Below are 15,114 nucleotides of genomic sequence, written 5' to 3' on the forward strand. Positions count from 1 at the left end.
TGTTCACATGAAGATGGTGGTATAAAGGATGTATAAAAGGGACATAGAATGCAAGCAGTTATCTAACTGGCTTTCAATGTTATTGCTAATTTCTTTTTCAGGATTTGAGTTCAGTGGATCTGGAACAACGAAAATTGAAAAAATCATAACCAAACTCATATTTGTGAAAGCAGAGTCACACTTTAGACACGGGATTCCCTTTCTTGTGAAAGTAAAGTACTCTTTGGTTCATAGATGCTCTCAAGCTGTATGGTGATTCCTCACCATGGGCCATTCTGCTCAATGTTAACCTTGCCTGACGTCATTGGTTGCCAAAGAAGTGTAGCTTATTGGTAGAACTTGTCCTTCACATGCTTGAGTGCCTGATTTCTTCCTAGAACTAAACTCAACTTAGAAAGGCCTTCAAGAATCATGAATCTAAAGCATAAGTAGCATATTTTTATTTTTAACTACTGTATTTGAAAACCATAAACCTCAAAGTGTCACTATGCTTTAATGATAAATTCATAATAAATACATGCTATTAGCCTCAGGGCCCCAAAAAGTATCTTGTGATGAGTCTGAGCACCTGCTTCAGGTTTACACAGAACCTGTCAATGGTTTCTTATGAGTAACAGGTAAGTATGAATCATCTATAAAGAGTTACAAATATGATACTTTGGGCCTCTATGCTTTCACAGCACAAACAGTTTTACTAGTGTAGACATGAAAGTGTTAGATTTGGGTAAGACAATTGTTTTGCATGTTGAATTAGTTGGTGTACTCCTTTTTGGATCTTTATAGAATACTGAGACAGGTTTTTCCTCTTATAATCTGTGTATTATTACCATACCTACACTATGCTTTTCTTCCTTGTTCAATTTAGGTCCGCCTCGAGGATCTCCAGGGCACTCCTATTCCCAATGAGCAAGTCTTCTTCAAAGTACAATCTGGCTACTCCCATGCTACCACCACTGACCATCACGGCCTGGCAGAGTTCTCCATCAACACCACCAGCATTGGGGGTCATTCCCTCAGTATCAAAGTAAGTAGGAATGAGAGCACAAGACACAAGGTGAGGCTTTGTAACAGCTTGAACTCAATAATGAGTAGTTGAATAAAAATAAATGTCCCAGGCCAAATTTTCTTACTTGAAGGTAAAACACAAAGGGTTTCTGATCATTAATAAAAATATGAGCACATGTTGTGAGCACATTCTTTTTAAACACAATATTTTGCAGTCTCTTTATTTTATTTAGTTTTATATATCTCAAGTCAAGACCTTCAAGCAAAAATGATTAAAAGTCTGTTTTTACCTATTCAGTCAAAGATAGGTACTGTATGTCCTCAAATTCATTACCCAAATATGCAGTGCTCATATTCTCAAGTAAGAGACATTTATTGTTTAACTGAATATGGTTGACGTTACACTAATCCCTGCTTCTGGCACAGAGATAGACAGAGACACAGAGACAGACAGACAGACAGAAATCCAGCAAGCAGTAGAAATGCAGTCTGGAGCTACAATAAAACAGGAGACCTGTAATCTGCAGTCAATTGGAACTACACAAAGATTCCTCCTGTAAATCATAGCTTTGTCAGATATGTCACAAGAGGGAACCATATGAAGAGAACCTCACTAACTTACTACCAGAGGTTTCTGAAGGCCCTGCAGCTTTATCTCTGACTCCCATGGCCTTCTCCCCTAGTTGGCTCAGTAGGCACCTCCCTGAGAACCACTGTGGGTAGAAGAATGCCAATGGTGACTTACACACATTTGCTGCTACAAATTTAAATGATGGAAATTATAATCTATCTTATAGAAAGAAATTGAAAGCAAACAGCAGATAGACTCTAGAGACAAGGATTGGAACTGGGCATGTGGGAGGTTGGGTGAAGGAAGAAAAGGACCAGTGTGGCACTCACTAGGAGGTCAGCCACTGTCAGATGGCTTCGGTTTGGAGCTTTCTATATGCTAGGAGACATGGACTCATTTAGAGGAGGAGATGTCAAACTTTACTACCTCCACCCCTCCACCCCAGCACACGCACATGCGCAGGCACACATGCGCATCCTGGTGGAGCCTAGAAGTAAAGCCTTAGGAATGAGCAGTGTCTTCTAAGTCATGACGATTCAGTTCCCTTTTTCTTTCATGGTTTAACTTCAGATTTTCCATCCTCATTGTTCTTCCCCACACCTTTGAGTTTGTTGGGTTTTGGTTGTTTTTAAAATTAAGATAGAAAGTAAGTTTCATTATGGCATTTTCAGCTGGGCCTGATGGCACATTCCTTTAATTCCACCATTTGGGAGGCAAGGCAGGCAGATCTCTGTCAGTTCGAGGCCAGCCTGGTCTACAAAGTGAGTCAAGGACAGCCAAGGCTACAACAGAGAAACTGCTTCTGAAAAGAAAAAAAAACTAGAGTAGAAAAAAAGTAAGAGATTTCACTATTGCATTTTCACACAGGTCCCTCAATCCTCTTCCTTCTGTTATCTCTCTGTCTCCCAGAACCACTCCCCCATATTCTGCCCACAATAGTCTTTTTCTAATAATTGCATCACATACTTCAGATGTTTACTGTGTTGTTACTTGGTATTCTTTCTCACACTTGGGCCTCATTTCCTTTCTGATCTTCATTCTTTTTCTGTTTCTCAGGCTCTGGTTTGCTCCTTTAGTAATAAAATTTATCTCAATTTTTAACTTTAACTGTTAATTTGTGTTATATTTTCCTCTTTCTAATTTTTGAACTCTGGGGAATAGTAGGTATTTTTAATTGTTTTTTATTGTATTCACGTACCTGCTTTGGTTTGGTGTTGACAAATTCATTGAATTTCCTCCATGTTCCAAAGGTTTATAAGAAATCATGCCTTTAAGAGAGGGACATTCATTAAGGAAATCTCCTTATAATAACAGATGTTCTATATCCATCCCTACAGATGTGTAAATTGTAATGTCAAAATAGAATAAATATGAAAAATGAAACATTATCAACACATTAAGCTAGATTTCAAGCCAAAATAAGATAAAGTCATTGCATTTAAAAAGTGAATAATTTATCAAGAATATATACATGTAAATATATATCCCCCAAAAGCTGGTTTGACAAATATCATAATAACAGGCACAACTAATTATAAAGGGACAAATAGGTACAAAGACAAATTATTATATAGGTGAATAACTTCAAAATGCAATGTTTATTAATAAATGTATCATCCATACAAAAAAGTCAAAAATAAATCTCAGATTAAACTGTACGTTGTATCTCATGGCCTTGGACAGCCATCTATAGAATACTGTATTCAACAGTGATGAAATAGACATCCCCCTCAGCAACTGATGGGGGTTTCTTCACAACAGGTCCCACTTTAGATCATGGAGAAATTGTTTACCAATTTAAAGATTTTAAATCATTCATAGTATCCTATTATGCCACAGGAGACTATAATTATAAATCAATAACAACTGAAACTAGAGGGCATACACAAATATATTGGCCCCAAATAATTCTCTAGACAATGATAGGTGGAACATTGACAATATCAGAAAAGCAACATTTTAATTTCTAGATGTAATAAAAACATACTACAATATGTATGGTCTATAGTGAATTCAACTATAAGAATTATGAATACGTACATAAATATTTAGCTACCAAGTAAATGCTGCACCTCCAGGCATTAACATAACTAGAACAAGACATATACAAAACTAATGAAATGAAAAAAATAATAAATATAGCTGAAAATAATGATGAGGACAAAAAAGTCAAATGAAACCAAAATTGATTCATTGAAAAGATAAGTGAAATTGACTAGCCCTTGTCTAAACCCAGAGAAAGTTAAAACCCAAATTAGCAAATCAGAGGAGGCCACTCCAGCACATAGTATGAAATCCACAGGGTTCTTACAGAACAGTATGAAAGCTTGCATTCTGATAAATTAGAAAAATCAGAAAACGAAAATGAGTTTCTGGATATTTATATTCTACCAAAGTGATCCAAATACGATGTAAAAAGGATAATCTACACAGCTCAACAAAGAGAAATTGAAATGAAGAATTAATTAATAATTAAGAGGGCCCAGCAAAATAAAAGCTGAGAGTAGAAAAAACTCATTGCTGAATTGAACAAAACTTCAAAAAGGAAATATTACTGTGAAAAGCTTCAAAAGGAGGAATTGCACCAAAGTCAATCTGTGAATCTAGCACAACCCTGATAGCAAAAATAATGAGGATAAAAAATCTAGAACTCTTCAGACTGGTTCACCCAATAGGCACAAAGTGAAAGTCCTCACTGAAATGTTCCCATGCAAGACTCAACAACACACTGAGCAAATGTACCATGATCCAACTGATTTCATACTAAGAACAGAGGGATGGTGTCACATTTGCAAGCGAGAACTGTAAAACAGTATATAAACAGAACAGTTTAAAAATAATATCCAAAATATATAAAGAACTCAAGAAATTAAACACCACCAAACCGAATAACCCAATTGAGAAATGGGGCTTGGAACTAAACAGAGAATTCTCAACAGAGGAGTATCAAATGGCTGAGAAACACTTAAAGAAATGCTCAACCTCCTTAGTCATCAGGGAAATGCAAATCAAAACAACTCTGAGATTCCATCTTACACCCATCAGAATGGCTAAGATCAAAAATTCAAGCGACACCACATGCTGGCGAGGATGTGGGGAGAGAGGAACACTCCTTCATTGCTGGTGGGAATGCAAACTAGTACAGCCACTTTGGAAATCTATCTGGTGCTATCTCAGAAAAATGGGAATAGGGCTTCCTCAAGACCCAGCTATTCCACTCCTTGGAATATACCCAGAAGATGCTCCAGCACACAACAAGAAAATTTGCTCAACCATGTTCATAGCAGCCTTATTCATAATAGCCAGAACATGGAAACAGCCTAAGTGTCCCTCAGTAGAAGAGTGGATAAAGAAACTGTGGTACATATACACTATGGAATACTACTCAGCTATTAAGAACAAGGAATTCCCGAAATTTGTGGATAAATGGATTGAGCTAGAAATGATCATAATGAGTGAGTTAACCCAGAAGCAGAAAGAATCAAATGGTATATACTCACTTATATCTGCATACTAGCCCAAGGGGCATGTCCCACGAAAGCCTTCACTTACCAGGAAACTGGGACAGAGGGGAAGGCATCCTATTGGGACTCTAAATGAGAGACGCATGGGAGAACAGCAAAATAAAAGGATCCAGAGGGTCCTAGAAATCTACAAGTAGAACAATATGATAGGCAGATTTGGGCCCAGGGGTCCCGCTCAAACTAAGGCACCAGCCAAGGACAATACAGGAGGTAAACTTTAAACCCCTTCCCAGATCTAGCCAATGGTCAGAATATTCTCCACAGTTGAGTGGAGAGTGTGATACGACTTTCTCACATACTCTGGTGCCTCACATTTGACCATGTCCCCTGGAGGGGGAGACCTGGTGGCACTCAGAGGAAGGACAGCAAGTAGCCAAGAAGAGACTTGATACCCTATGAGAATATATAGGGGGACGTAATCCCCCTCAGGAACAGTCATAGGGGAGGGGAATAATGGGAAAATGGGGGGGGGAGGAATGGGAGGATACAAGGGATGGGATAAACATTGAGATGTAACAAGAATAAATTAATAAAAAAAAAAAAAAAAGGAAAAAAAAAAAAAAAAAAAAAAAAAAAAATCACACACTCACAAGAATAAATTAATAAAAAAAATAAACAAAATAAAATAAAAATCACACACTCTTCTCAGTAGATGCAATAATAATCCATTTTCAAGACACCAATTACAAATGGTCAAGGAGCACATGCACAGATGCCCAGCCCAACTGGTTATCAAGAAAATGCAAGTTGACACTATGTTGAAATTCCATCTCACCAATCAACATGGCTATAATTAGGAAAAGAGATCTTGGCAAGGCTTTGGAAATAAAGGAGCCTATATGCACAACTGGTGTGAAGGTAAATTAGCATGTCCATTAAGTTGAAAGTTTGTACAAAACTCCAAAATGAAACCAGGATACAGTCCAGGTGTACCACATCCACATAGTTCCCATATGCACCAAAGCTAAGATATGAGGGAGACACCTACATCTCCATGCCAATCTCAGCACGACTCAGCTAGCAATGGAGCCAGCACCAGTGCCCATCAGTGGAGGAGCCGAATGAGAAAAGTGGAAATATGTGCACACTAGACCTTTACTCATATATTTAAAAGAAAACCATCTTGTCTATAGAGAAATGTATGGATTTAGAAATTGTCAACTTAAGAAAAAAATTATAAGACTAGGAGAGAAAATAAAGCATTGCATATTGTCCCACAAATGTGGAATCATGGGAAAGAATAGAACTGAAAGCAGAGATGCCCTGATAAGAAAGAAAAGAGCTGGTGGGAAACATAGGATTGGGGAGTAAGTGAATGAATATGGTCAGAGTACATCATATTAATGTATGAAAATGTCTCAGTCCTGCCATTATTTTGCATATTTGTTAGGCACTAAAATTTATATTTCTAAAAATTCTTTCATATATTAGGTACTCAACAAATGCTTCCTTTGTCTTGAAAACTTCACTTTTATCTCTTCATTGGTATAATATTTGCCTCCATTTTAAAAATTCATCAGTCATAAATTCACCTTAGGGATTTCCTCTCCCTTTTTAAGAAGGTGTATAAAATACTCAGTCATTGAAAGTACGCTGAGTCATCACAGAAGAGAGGTTCTGCCGAGTATGCAATCTGAGCACAATATTTGTTGCTTCTCCAGGTGTACCACAAGGAGGAATATGTTTGTGGGAGTTTCCTTTGCATGGCAGAAGAATATGGGGTAGCACACCATGTGGCCTACAGTGTTTATTCCATCAGCAAGAGCTATGTCTACCTTGAGAAGGAAGCCAGCATCTTGCCCTGCAGCCAGAGTCACACAGTTCGGGCACATTTTATTCTGAGAGGGACTGCCTTGAGAGTGCTGAGAGAGCTCAGTTTTTACTACCTGGTGAGTTCTGGCTCCAAGGTGAGAAATACAAAGAATCCTTTCATCTCCTGACCACGTCTCTCCTGACACATTGGGTTCCGGGCTGGGTATTTCTGCCTGGATCTCAATCAGTAGATTCACGAGTGAGAAGAAAGCCTCGTAAAATACAGATGTAAGCTTGGAAAATACTTTTTTATTTTAGGTCATGGCCCATGGCAAGATCATCCAAACTGGAAGCCACACTCACCACATGGAGGCACGAGACCCAGGAAACCGTAAGTTTTTTTTCCCACCCAGCAACAAGTCTCCAACTGAGTCCACACATGCTCACCAGTGGACTCTCACCACTGAGTAACTAAGGATGCCATGATGTTTGTAAGTCTCTGTAAACACTGCACAGCAGGAGCTCAAGGTTCTGCCATCTAATGTAGGTTACCACTCATACCATGACCTTCAGGAAAAAAGTCTCAGATTCCTAAACTGAGTCTCATTCTACAATGGTGAAAACTGTCTATTCTGCAGATGTAGCACCTGAAAACACAAAGTGCACCAAGATACTCCCCCAGTAAGGAATCTCTGTGTTCATGTAGAGATTAGCTGCAACAGAGCAAAACGTCTTATCTGAGTGTCTGTCCAAAAAATCTGGAAGGTGCCAGCCTTGGTCCTTAAACCATTCTAGCAACACTGATCTTTGTGTATTTGATTCATTTTTATTAATTTTTGTTATGTGTGTGGTGCTTGGGACTAAGCTGTCAGGGTCAGAGGCATCAGATCCCCCTGGGTATCCTGAATCTGGAATTACAGAGTTCTGAGCAGTCTGGTGTGGGTGCCGGGAATAAAATGTGGTTCCTTCCATGGAGCATCATGTGATCTTAACTTCTGAGCTATCTCTCTAGTCCCTTCATTTTTATTTTTAAAGACATTTCATTTATTCTTTGAAAGTTACATGTATTTATATAATGTACTTTAGTCATACCTGCCACCCACTACTCCCCACCAACTCCTCCCCGGATCCTCCACCAAGCCACTTCCATAGTGTAATAGAAATGAAAATCTCAACCATTTGATTTTACCAAAGGAGACTCAGGAGCCAGATGCTGGGCTGAAGACCTACCACTTCAGAAAGGCAGAGAGAGCCCAGCTGACCTTCCTACCCAGCTCATGTATCAGAAGGAAAAATCCAAAAAGCTCACTAGTTCAGCTGACATCCCAGGAGGAAAAGGCCAAAAAAAAAACAAGGCCAAAGGCTTGCTAGTGCAAAGCCCAAAAAAGCCTCCTTATCTATGCTTTCTTAAATACCCTTTTCTCAAAGTCCCTCCTTACTACTTAGTCCCTGTCAGCTGGTTTCTTGATCTAACTCTTGACCTAAGCTTAGCTTATTAAATCTGGTGTACAGAAAACTCTTGGATTAATGGTGTGTACTAGGTCTGAGCCACACCTTTATCACCTGTTTACAGTAAACAGAAAGTTCTTGGTTTAAAGGTGTGTGCTAAGTCTCAATCATGCCAAACATGAAACAGGTTTTTACAGATCACAATCTCGGGGTTCACAGCGGGATCAAATATCCTGCAGCATTCTTCCCTACTTTATATCTTCGGTGTTTTAGTTCAGTCAGTATTACCCGTGTGTGTGCGTGTGCTATAGGGCCATCCCCTGGACCATCGACAATCTACCAGAGGTAGAATCCATGAGGAAATCTGACTCTTCCTCCTCTCTGTAGCTATCAGCTGTCATTAGCTCCTCAACTAAAAGTGGGTCTTCATTAATCCCTCCCCATCCATGCTGGGATGTTGACTAGGGCTTGATGTTGTGAAGGTATTGGACAGGGGATCAAAGCTGCTGTGAGTTTATGTGTGAAATTGTGTCCTGATGACATATATTCAGTTCTACCACAAATTGACTCAATTGTCATTCTCTTTTTAAAAATATTTTATTAAATTATTCATATTACATCTCAATTGTTAGCCCATCCCTTGTGTCCTCCCATTCCTCTCTCCCTCCCACTTTCGCCCTACTTCCCTCCCCTTTGTCTGTGTCTGAGGGGGACCTCATCCCTCTGTATATGCCCAGAGGCTATCAAGTCTCTTCTTGGTAACCTGCTATCCTTCCTCGGAGTGCCACCAGGCCTCTCCATCAAGGAGCCGTGGTCAAAAATGGGCACTAGAGAACGCATGAAAGTCAGACCCCACTCTCCACTCAACAGTGGATCATGTCCTGTCCATCGGCTAGATCTGGGTAGGGTTTTGAAATTTACTGCAAGTATTGTCCTTGCTTGGTGCCATAGTTTGAGCAGAACCCCTGGAACCAGATCCGTGTATCATAATGTTCTTCTTGCAGGTTTCTAGGCCCCTCTGGATCCTTCTATTTCCCCATTCTCCCATGCTTCTCTCACCTAAAGTCCCAATAGGATGTCCTCCCCTCTGACCCATTTTCCTGGTACATGAAGACTTTCATTGGGCATGCTCTTTGGGCTTATATCTATAAGTGAGTATATACCATTTGACTCTTTCTGCTTCTGGGTGAACTCACTCATGATCATTTCTAGTTCAATCCATTTGTCCACAAATTTTGGAAATTCCTTGTTTTTAATAGCTGAGTAGTATTCCATAGTATAAATGTACCACAGTTTTTTTATCCATTCTTCTACTGAGGGACACTTAGACTGTTTCCATGTTTGGACTATTATGAATAAGGCTTCTATGAACATGGTTGAGCATATGTCCCTGTTGTGTGGTGGAACATTTTCTGGGTATATTCCAAGGAGTGGAATAGCTGGGTCTTGAGGAAGGTCTATTCCCAGTTTTCTGAGAAAACACCAGAGAGATTTCCAAAGTAGTTGTACTAGTTTGCATTCCCACCAGCAATGAAGGAGTGTTCCTCTTTCTCCACATCCTAGCCAACATGTGGTGTCATTTGAGTTTTTTATTTTAGCCATTCTGCTGGGTGTAAGATGGAATTTTAGTGTTGCTTTGATTCACATTTCTCTGATGACTGATGATGCTCATCATTTCTTTAAGTGTTTCTCAGCCATTTGATATTCCTCTGATGAGAATTCTCTGTTTGATTCTGGGCCCCATTTCTCTATTGGGTTATTTGGTTTGGTGGTGTTTACTTTCATGAGTTCTTTATATATGTTAGATATTAGACCTTTGTCAGATGAAGGGTTGGCAAAGATCTTTTTCCAGTCTGTAGGCTGTCACTGTGTTCTGTTGACAGTGTCTCCTGCCTTATAGAAGCTTCTTAGCCTCATGAGGTCCCATTTATTAATTGTTGACGTTAAGGCCTGGGGTGTTGGTCTTCTGTTCAGGAAGTTGTCTCCTGTGCCAATGTGTTCCAGGCTCTTCCCCACTTTTTCCTCTAACTGACTTAGTGTCTCTGGTTTTATGTTGAGGTCTTTAATCTGCATGGACTTGAGATTTGTGCATGGTGAGTGACTAGTATGGGTCTAATTGCATTTTTCTACATGTAGACATCCAGGGAGACCAGCACCATTTGTTGAAGATGGTATCTTTTTTCCATTGAAGAGATTTGGTTTCTTTGTCAAAAATCAAGTGACCAAATGTGTGTGGTTTCATCTCTGGGTCTTCAATTTGATTCCATTGATCCACCAGCCTATTGCTGTGCCAGTACCATGCTGTTTTCATTACTGTTGCTCTATAATACAGCTTGAGATTGGGTATGGAGTATCCTCTGGAGGATCTTTTATTGTATAGGATTGTTTTTGCTATTCTGGGTTTTTTATTTCTCCATATGAAGTTGAGAATTGATCTTTCAATGTCTCCAAAATATTTTGTAGGTATTTTTGTAGGGATTGCATTGAATCTGTAAATTGCTTTTGGTAAGATGGCCATTTTTACTATGTTAATTCTCCCAACCCACGAACAAGGTAGATCCCTCCATCTTCTGATGTCATCTTCAATCTCTTTCTTCATAAATTTATAGTTTTTTTTCAAATAAGTCCTTCAGTTACTCCTAGATATTTTATATTGCTTGTGGCTGTCGTGAAGGGTGTAATTTTCCTAATTTCTTGCTCTGCCTGTTTGTCATTTGTATATAGGAAAGCTACTGACTTTTTTGAGTTAATTTTGTATCCAGCCAATTTGCTGAAGCTGTTTATCATCTGTAGGAGTTCTCTGGTGGAATTTTGGGGGTCACTTATGTACACTATCATATCATCTTGTAAATAGGGATAATTTGACTTCTTCTTTTCCCATTTGGATACCTTTGATCTCCTTTTGTTGTCTTATTGCTCTGGCTAGAACTGCAAGAACTATATTGAAGAGATATGGAGAAAGTGGGCAGCCTTATTTGGTTCCCGATTTTAGAGGGATTTCCTTGAGTATCTCTCCATTTAGTTTGATGTTGGCTATTGGCTTGCCAAATGCTTTTTCTGATTCTAAGGAGATGATCATGTGGGTTTCTCTTTCAGTTTGTTTATATGGTGGATTACATTGATGGATTTCTGTATGTTAAAGTATCTGTGCATGCCTGGAATGAAGCCTACCTGGTCATGGTGAATGATGTCTTTGATATGTTCTTGTATCCATTCTGTGAGTATTTTATTGACTATTTTTGCATCAATGTTCATAAGATAAATTGGTCTGACATTCTCTTTTTTTGTTGGGTCTTTGTGGGGTTTAGGTATCAACGTGACTACGGCCTCATAGAAAGAATTTGGTAGTGTTCCATCCATTTCTATCTTTTGGAGTAGCTTGAAGAGTGTCGATATTAGCTCATCTCTGAAAGCTCTCATAGAATTCTGTACTGAAGCCATCTGGCCCTGGGCTTTTTTTGTAGTTGGGAGACTATCAATGATTGCTTGTATTTCTATAGGTGAAATAAGGCTATTCAATTTGTTTATCTGATCTTGATTCAAGTTTGGCAATTGGAATCAGTCCAGAAAACTGTTCATTTTCTTTAGATTTTCAAATTTTGTGGCATAAATGACTTTAAAGTAGGTTCTTATCATTCTTTGTATATCTTCAGTGTCTGTTGTTATGCCTCCTCTTTCATTTCTGATTTTGTTGATTTGGATAGCGTTTATCTGTCTCTTAGTTAGTTTGGCTAACGGTTTGTCTATCTTGTTGATTTTCTCAAAGAACCAGCTCCTGGTTTTGTTGATTCTTTGAATTGTTCCCTTTGTTTCTAACTTACTGATTTCAGTCCTGATTTTGATTATTTCTAGACGTCTACTCCTCTTGGGTGTTTCTGCTTCTTTTTTTCCTAGGGCTTCCAGATATGTCATTAAGTTGTTTATGTGAGATGTCTCCATTTTCTTTCTAAAGGCACTTAGTGCTATGAATTTTTCTCTTAACACTGCTTTCATTGTGTTCCACAAGTTTGGGTATATTGTTCATTCATTTTCATTGAATTTCAGGAAGTTCTTTATTTCTTCCTTGACCCAGGTGTCATTAAGTAGACAGTTGTTTAGTTTCCATGTGTGTGTATACTTTTTGTTATTTCTGTTGCTGTTGAAGTCCAGCCTTAGACCATGATGATCTGATAAGATACAAGGTATTATTTCAATCTTGTATCTGTTGAGGCTTGCTTTGTGACCTACTATGTGATCAATTTTAGAGAACATTCTATGGGGTTCTGAGAAGGTATAATCCTTTACATTTGGGTGAAAAGTTCTGTAGACATCTGATAGATCCATTTAATTCATGACGTTGGTTAATGAAGTTATTTCCTGGCTTAGTTTCTGATTCAAAGACCTATCCTTCAGTGAAAGTGCGGTGTTATTCTCCCCCTATTATTGTGTGGGGATCGATGAGTGGTTTAAGTTTTGTTAATATTTCTTTTACAAATGTGGGTGCCCTTGTATTGGGAGCATAGATGTTCAAAATTGTGATGTCTTCTTGGTTGACTTTACCTCTGATGAGTATGAAGTGTCCTTCCTCATCCCTTTTGTTTAATTTTGGTTGAAAGTCTATGTTGTTAGTTAATAGAATGGCTGCAGCAGCTTGCTTCTTGTGACCATTTGCTTGGAATATTTTTCCCCAAACTTTAACTCTGAGGTAATGTCTGCCCTTGTGGGTGAGATGTGTTTCTTGAATGCAGAAGAATGTTGGGTCATGTTTATGCATCCACTCAGTTAGTCTGTGTCTTTTTATTGGAGAATTGAGACCATTGATGTTGAGAGATATTCATGACGAGTGATTGTTAAATCCCTTCATTTTTGCTGTTTGTTGCAGTCAAGAGTTTGTGTGGTTGTGAATTTGTGATGGTGTAGTTATCTATTTCCTTTATAGTTTTGGTTCTAATTTGATTCTTTGGGGTGGAGTTTTGCTTCTAGTAACTTCTGTAAAGCCAGATTTGAGGATAGGTATTGTTTAAATTTGTTTTTTTCATGGAATATATTGTTTTCTCCATCAATGGTTATTGAAATTTTCTCTGGGTATAGTAGTCTGGCCTGGCATCTGTGTTTTCCTAGGGTTTGCATGGCCTCTGTCCAGGCCCTCCTGGCTTTCATGGTCTCTGCTGAGAAGTCGGGTATACTTCTGATAGGTTTGCCATCATATGTTACTCAGCCTTGTTCTCTTGCCGCTTTAAATATTTTTTCCTTGTTCTGTATATTTTGTGTTTTTATTATTATGTGGCGGGAAGATTTTCTTTTATGGCCTATTCTTTTTGGTGTTCTGTGGGCCTCTTGTATGCTCATATGCATCTCCTTCTTCAGGTTGGGAAACTGTTTTGGTTTTTGATTGCATTCTTTCACTGTCCAGTTGTTGCTTTGGTGTCTCTGATCTTGGGAGGTAGCTTCTGGTGTCCTTTACAGGTTGAGAGTGGATAGTTGGTGAATGATTATAAGTCAGGTGCCCTTGCCTGTGGGGATCAGGGAGTATTTCCCTGGAACAGGCAGGTGATCTGGTTTCCACTCCTAGAGATTTTGCTCTATACCTTAGGTTCCAGACTGAGTCAGCAGAAGCAGGTTTCTGTCTGGCTCCTTTCCCCTTACTGCTGTAATTCAGATCAGATGTTTTGGGACCTAGAACAAGGTCAGCACACAAGTGCTCTGGTTGGGTAGGTTGGTTCCAGTGCCTGTCCTTCCTGTCACTTTGTAGCCAAGACTCCAGCTAGATCAGATATTCTGGGCTGTATTTGTCTTTTAGCTCTGCCTCTAAAGACTGCAGAAGTGTCTAGCCTCTCCCGAGAGCACAGGAGATCTTGCTGGGTCTGTGGGAGCTGATCCAGTTAGGATCTCTCTGTTGGGGAGTGCAGGATCAGTACACAGAGGCCCAGAGACAGGACCTTTTCAGCCTGCAGGCAGGGTCCAAGGTGCCTGCACTTTCCGTGACCCTGCAGCCGGGACCACTCACAAATCCTCGGAGTTGTAGTTGCCTTTGGGTCAGCAATTAGACACCACAGGGGTGACCAACCTCTCCTGATGGCGTGGGCGATCCTGCCAGGCCTGTGGGAGCTGATCCAGTTAGGTTCTGTTTGTTGGAGAGTGCAGGATCAGTATGCTGCGGCCCAGAGACAGGACCTTTTCAGACCATGGGCAGGATTCAAGGTGCCTGCACTTTCTGTGACCCTGTAGCATGGACCGCTCACAGGTCCTCGGAGCTGTAGTCACTTTTTACCTCAGGGATTAGACACCACAGGGGTGACCAAACTCTCCTGATAGCATGGAAGATCCTGCTGGGACTGTGGGAGCCGTCCACACTGGTTTCTAACTGCCCCTATTTGCATGCTCAGTCTGTTGTTATCAGGTCTAGATTGGATTGGGCCCAGGATGGCCTGCAAGCTGTTTTTGCTGGGCCCTGCCGCCTGTGTTTCCACTGGGGCTGGGGGGCTTTTTCAGTTTGGCATGGGGTGGAAGGAGGGATCCAAGGGCAGTTTCACACTATTCCCTGAGATTCCTCAGGCTAGAGGCTCTGGAGTACCACCTCCCCACACAGTGAGTTTGTGCTATATAGGCTGGCTGCAGCCTGCATGTGGGTTCCGTTCGAGCATCTGGGGAGCGGGTTCAGGACATCCGGGCTGTTGCTTGTCCCAGGGTCTGGCCCACCGGTGGTCTGCAGAGTTTTCAAGATCCAGCAGTCTGTGGCTCCATTCAAGTCCCCGGTCTCTGTGCAGTAGACCAGAAAAGTTGCATACTGGTTGACGCCATCTTGGAACCTCCAATTGTCACTCTCTTAATCAG

The 15,114-nt window shown here is 40.1% G+C and overlaps 1 protein-coding gene across 1 annotated transcript in view; it reads left to right on the forward strand.

The window, feature by feature from the left end:
- LOC127197402 (murinoglobulin-1-like) overlaps positions 1–15,114 on the forward strand; it is a 342,405-nt gene that overhangs the window by 307,187 nt on the left and 20,104 nt on the right. The window contains exons 9-12 of the mRNA XM_051155299.1: positions 102–211; positions 866–1,024; positions 6,762–6,989; positions 7,171–7,243. Of these exons, the coding sequence (XP_051011256.1) occupies positions 102–211; positions 866–1,024; positions 6,762–6,989; positions 7,171–7,243 (570 nt within the window). The remainder of the gene's footprint in view (positions 1–101; positions 212–865; positions 1,025–6,761; positions 6,990–7,170; positions 7,244–15,114) is intronic.

Source organism: Acomys russatus, chromosome 13 (assembly GCF_903995435.1).
Source record: "Acomys russatus chromosome 13, mAcoRus1.1, whole genome shotgun sequence".
NCBI classification, from domain to species: Eukaryota; Metazoa; Chordata; class Mammalia; order Rodentia; family Muridae; genus Acomys; species Acomys russatus.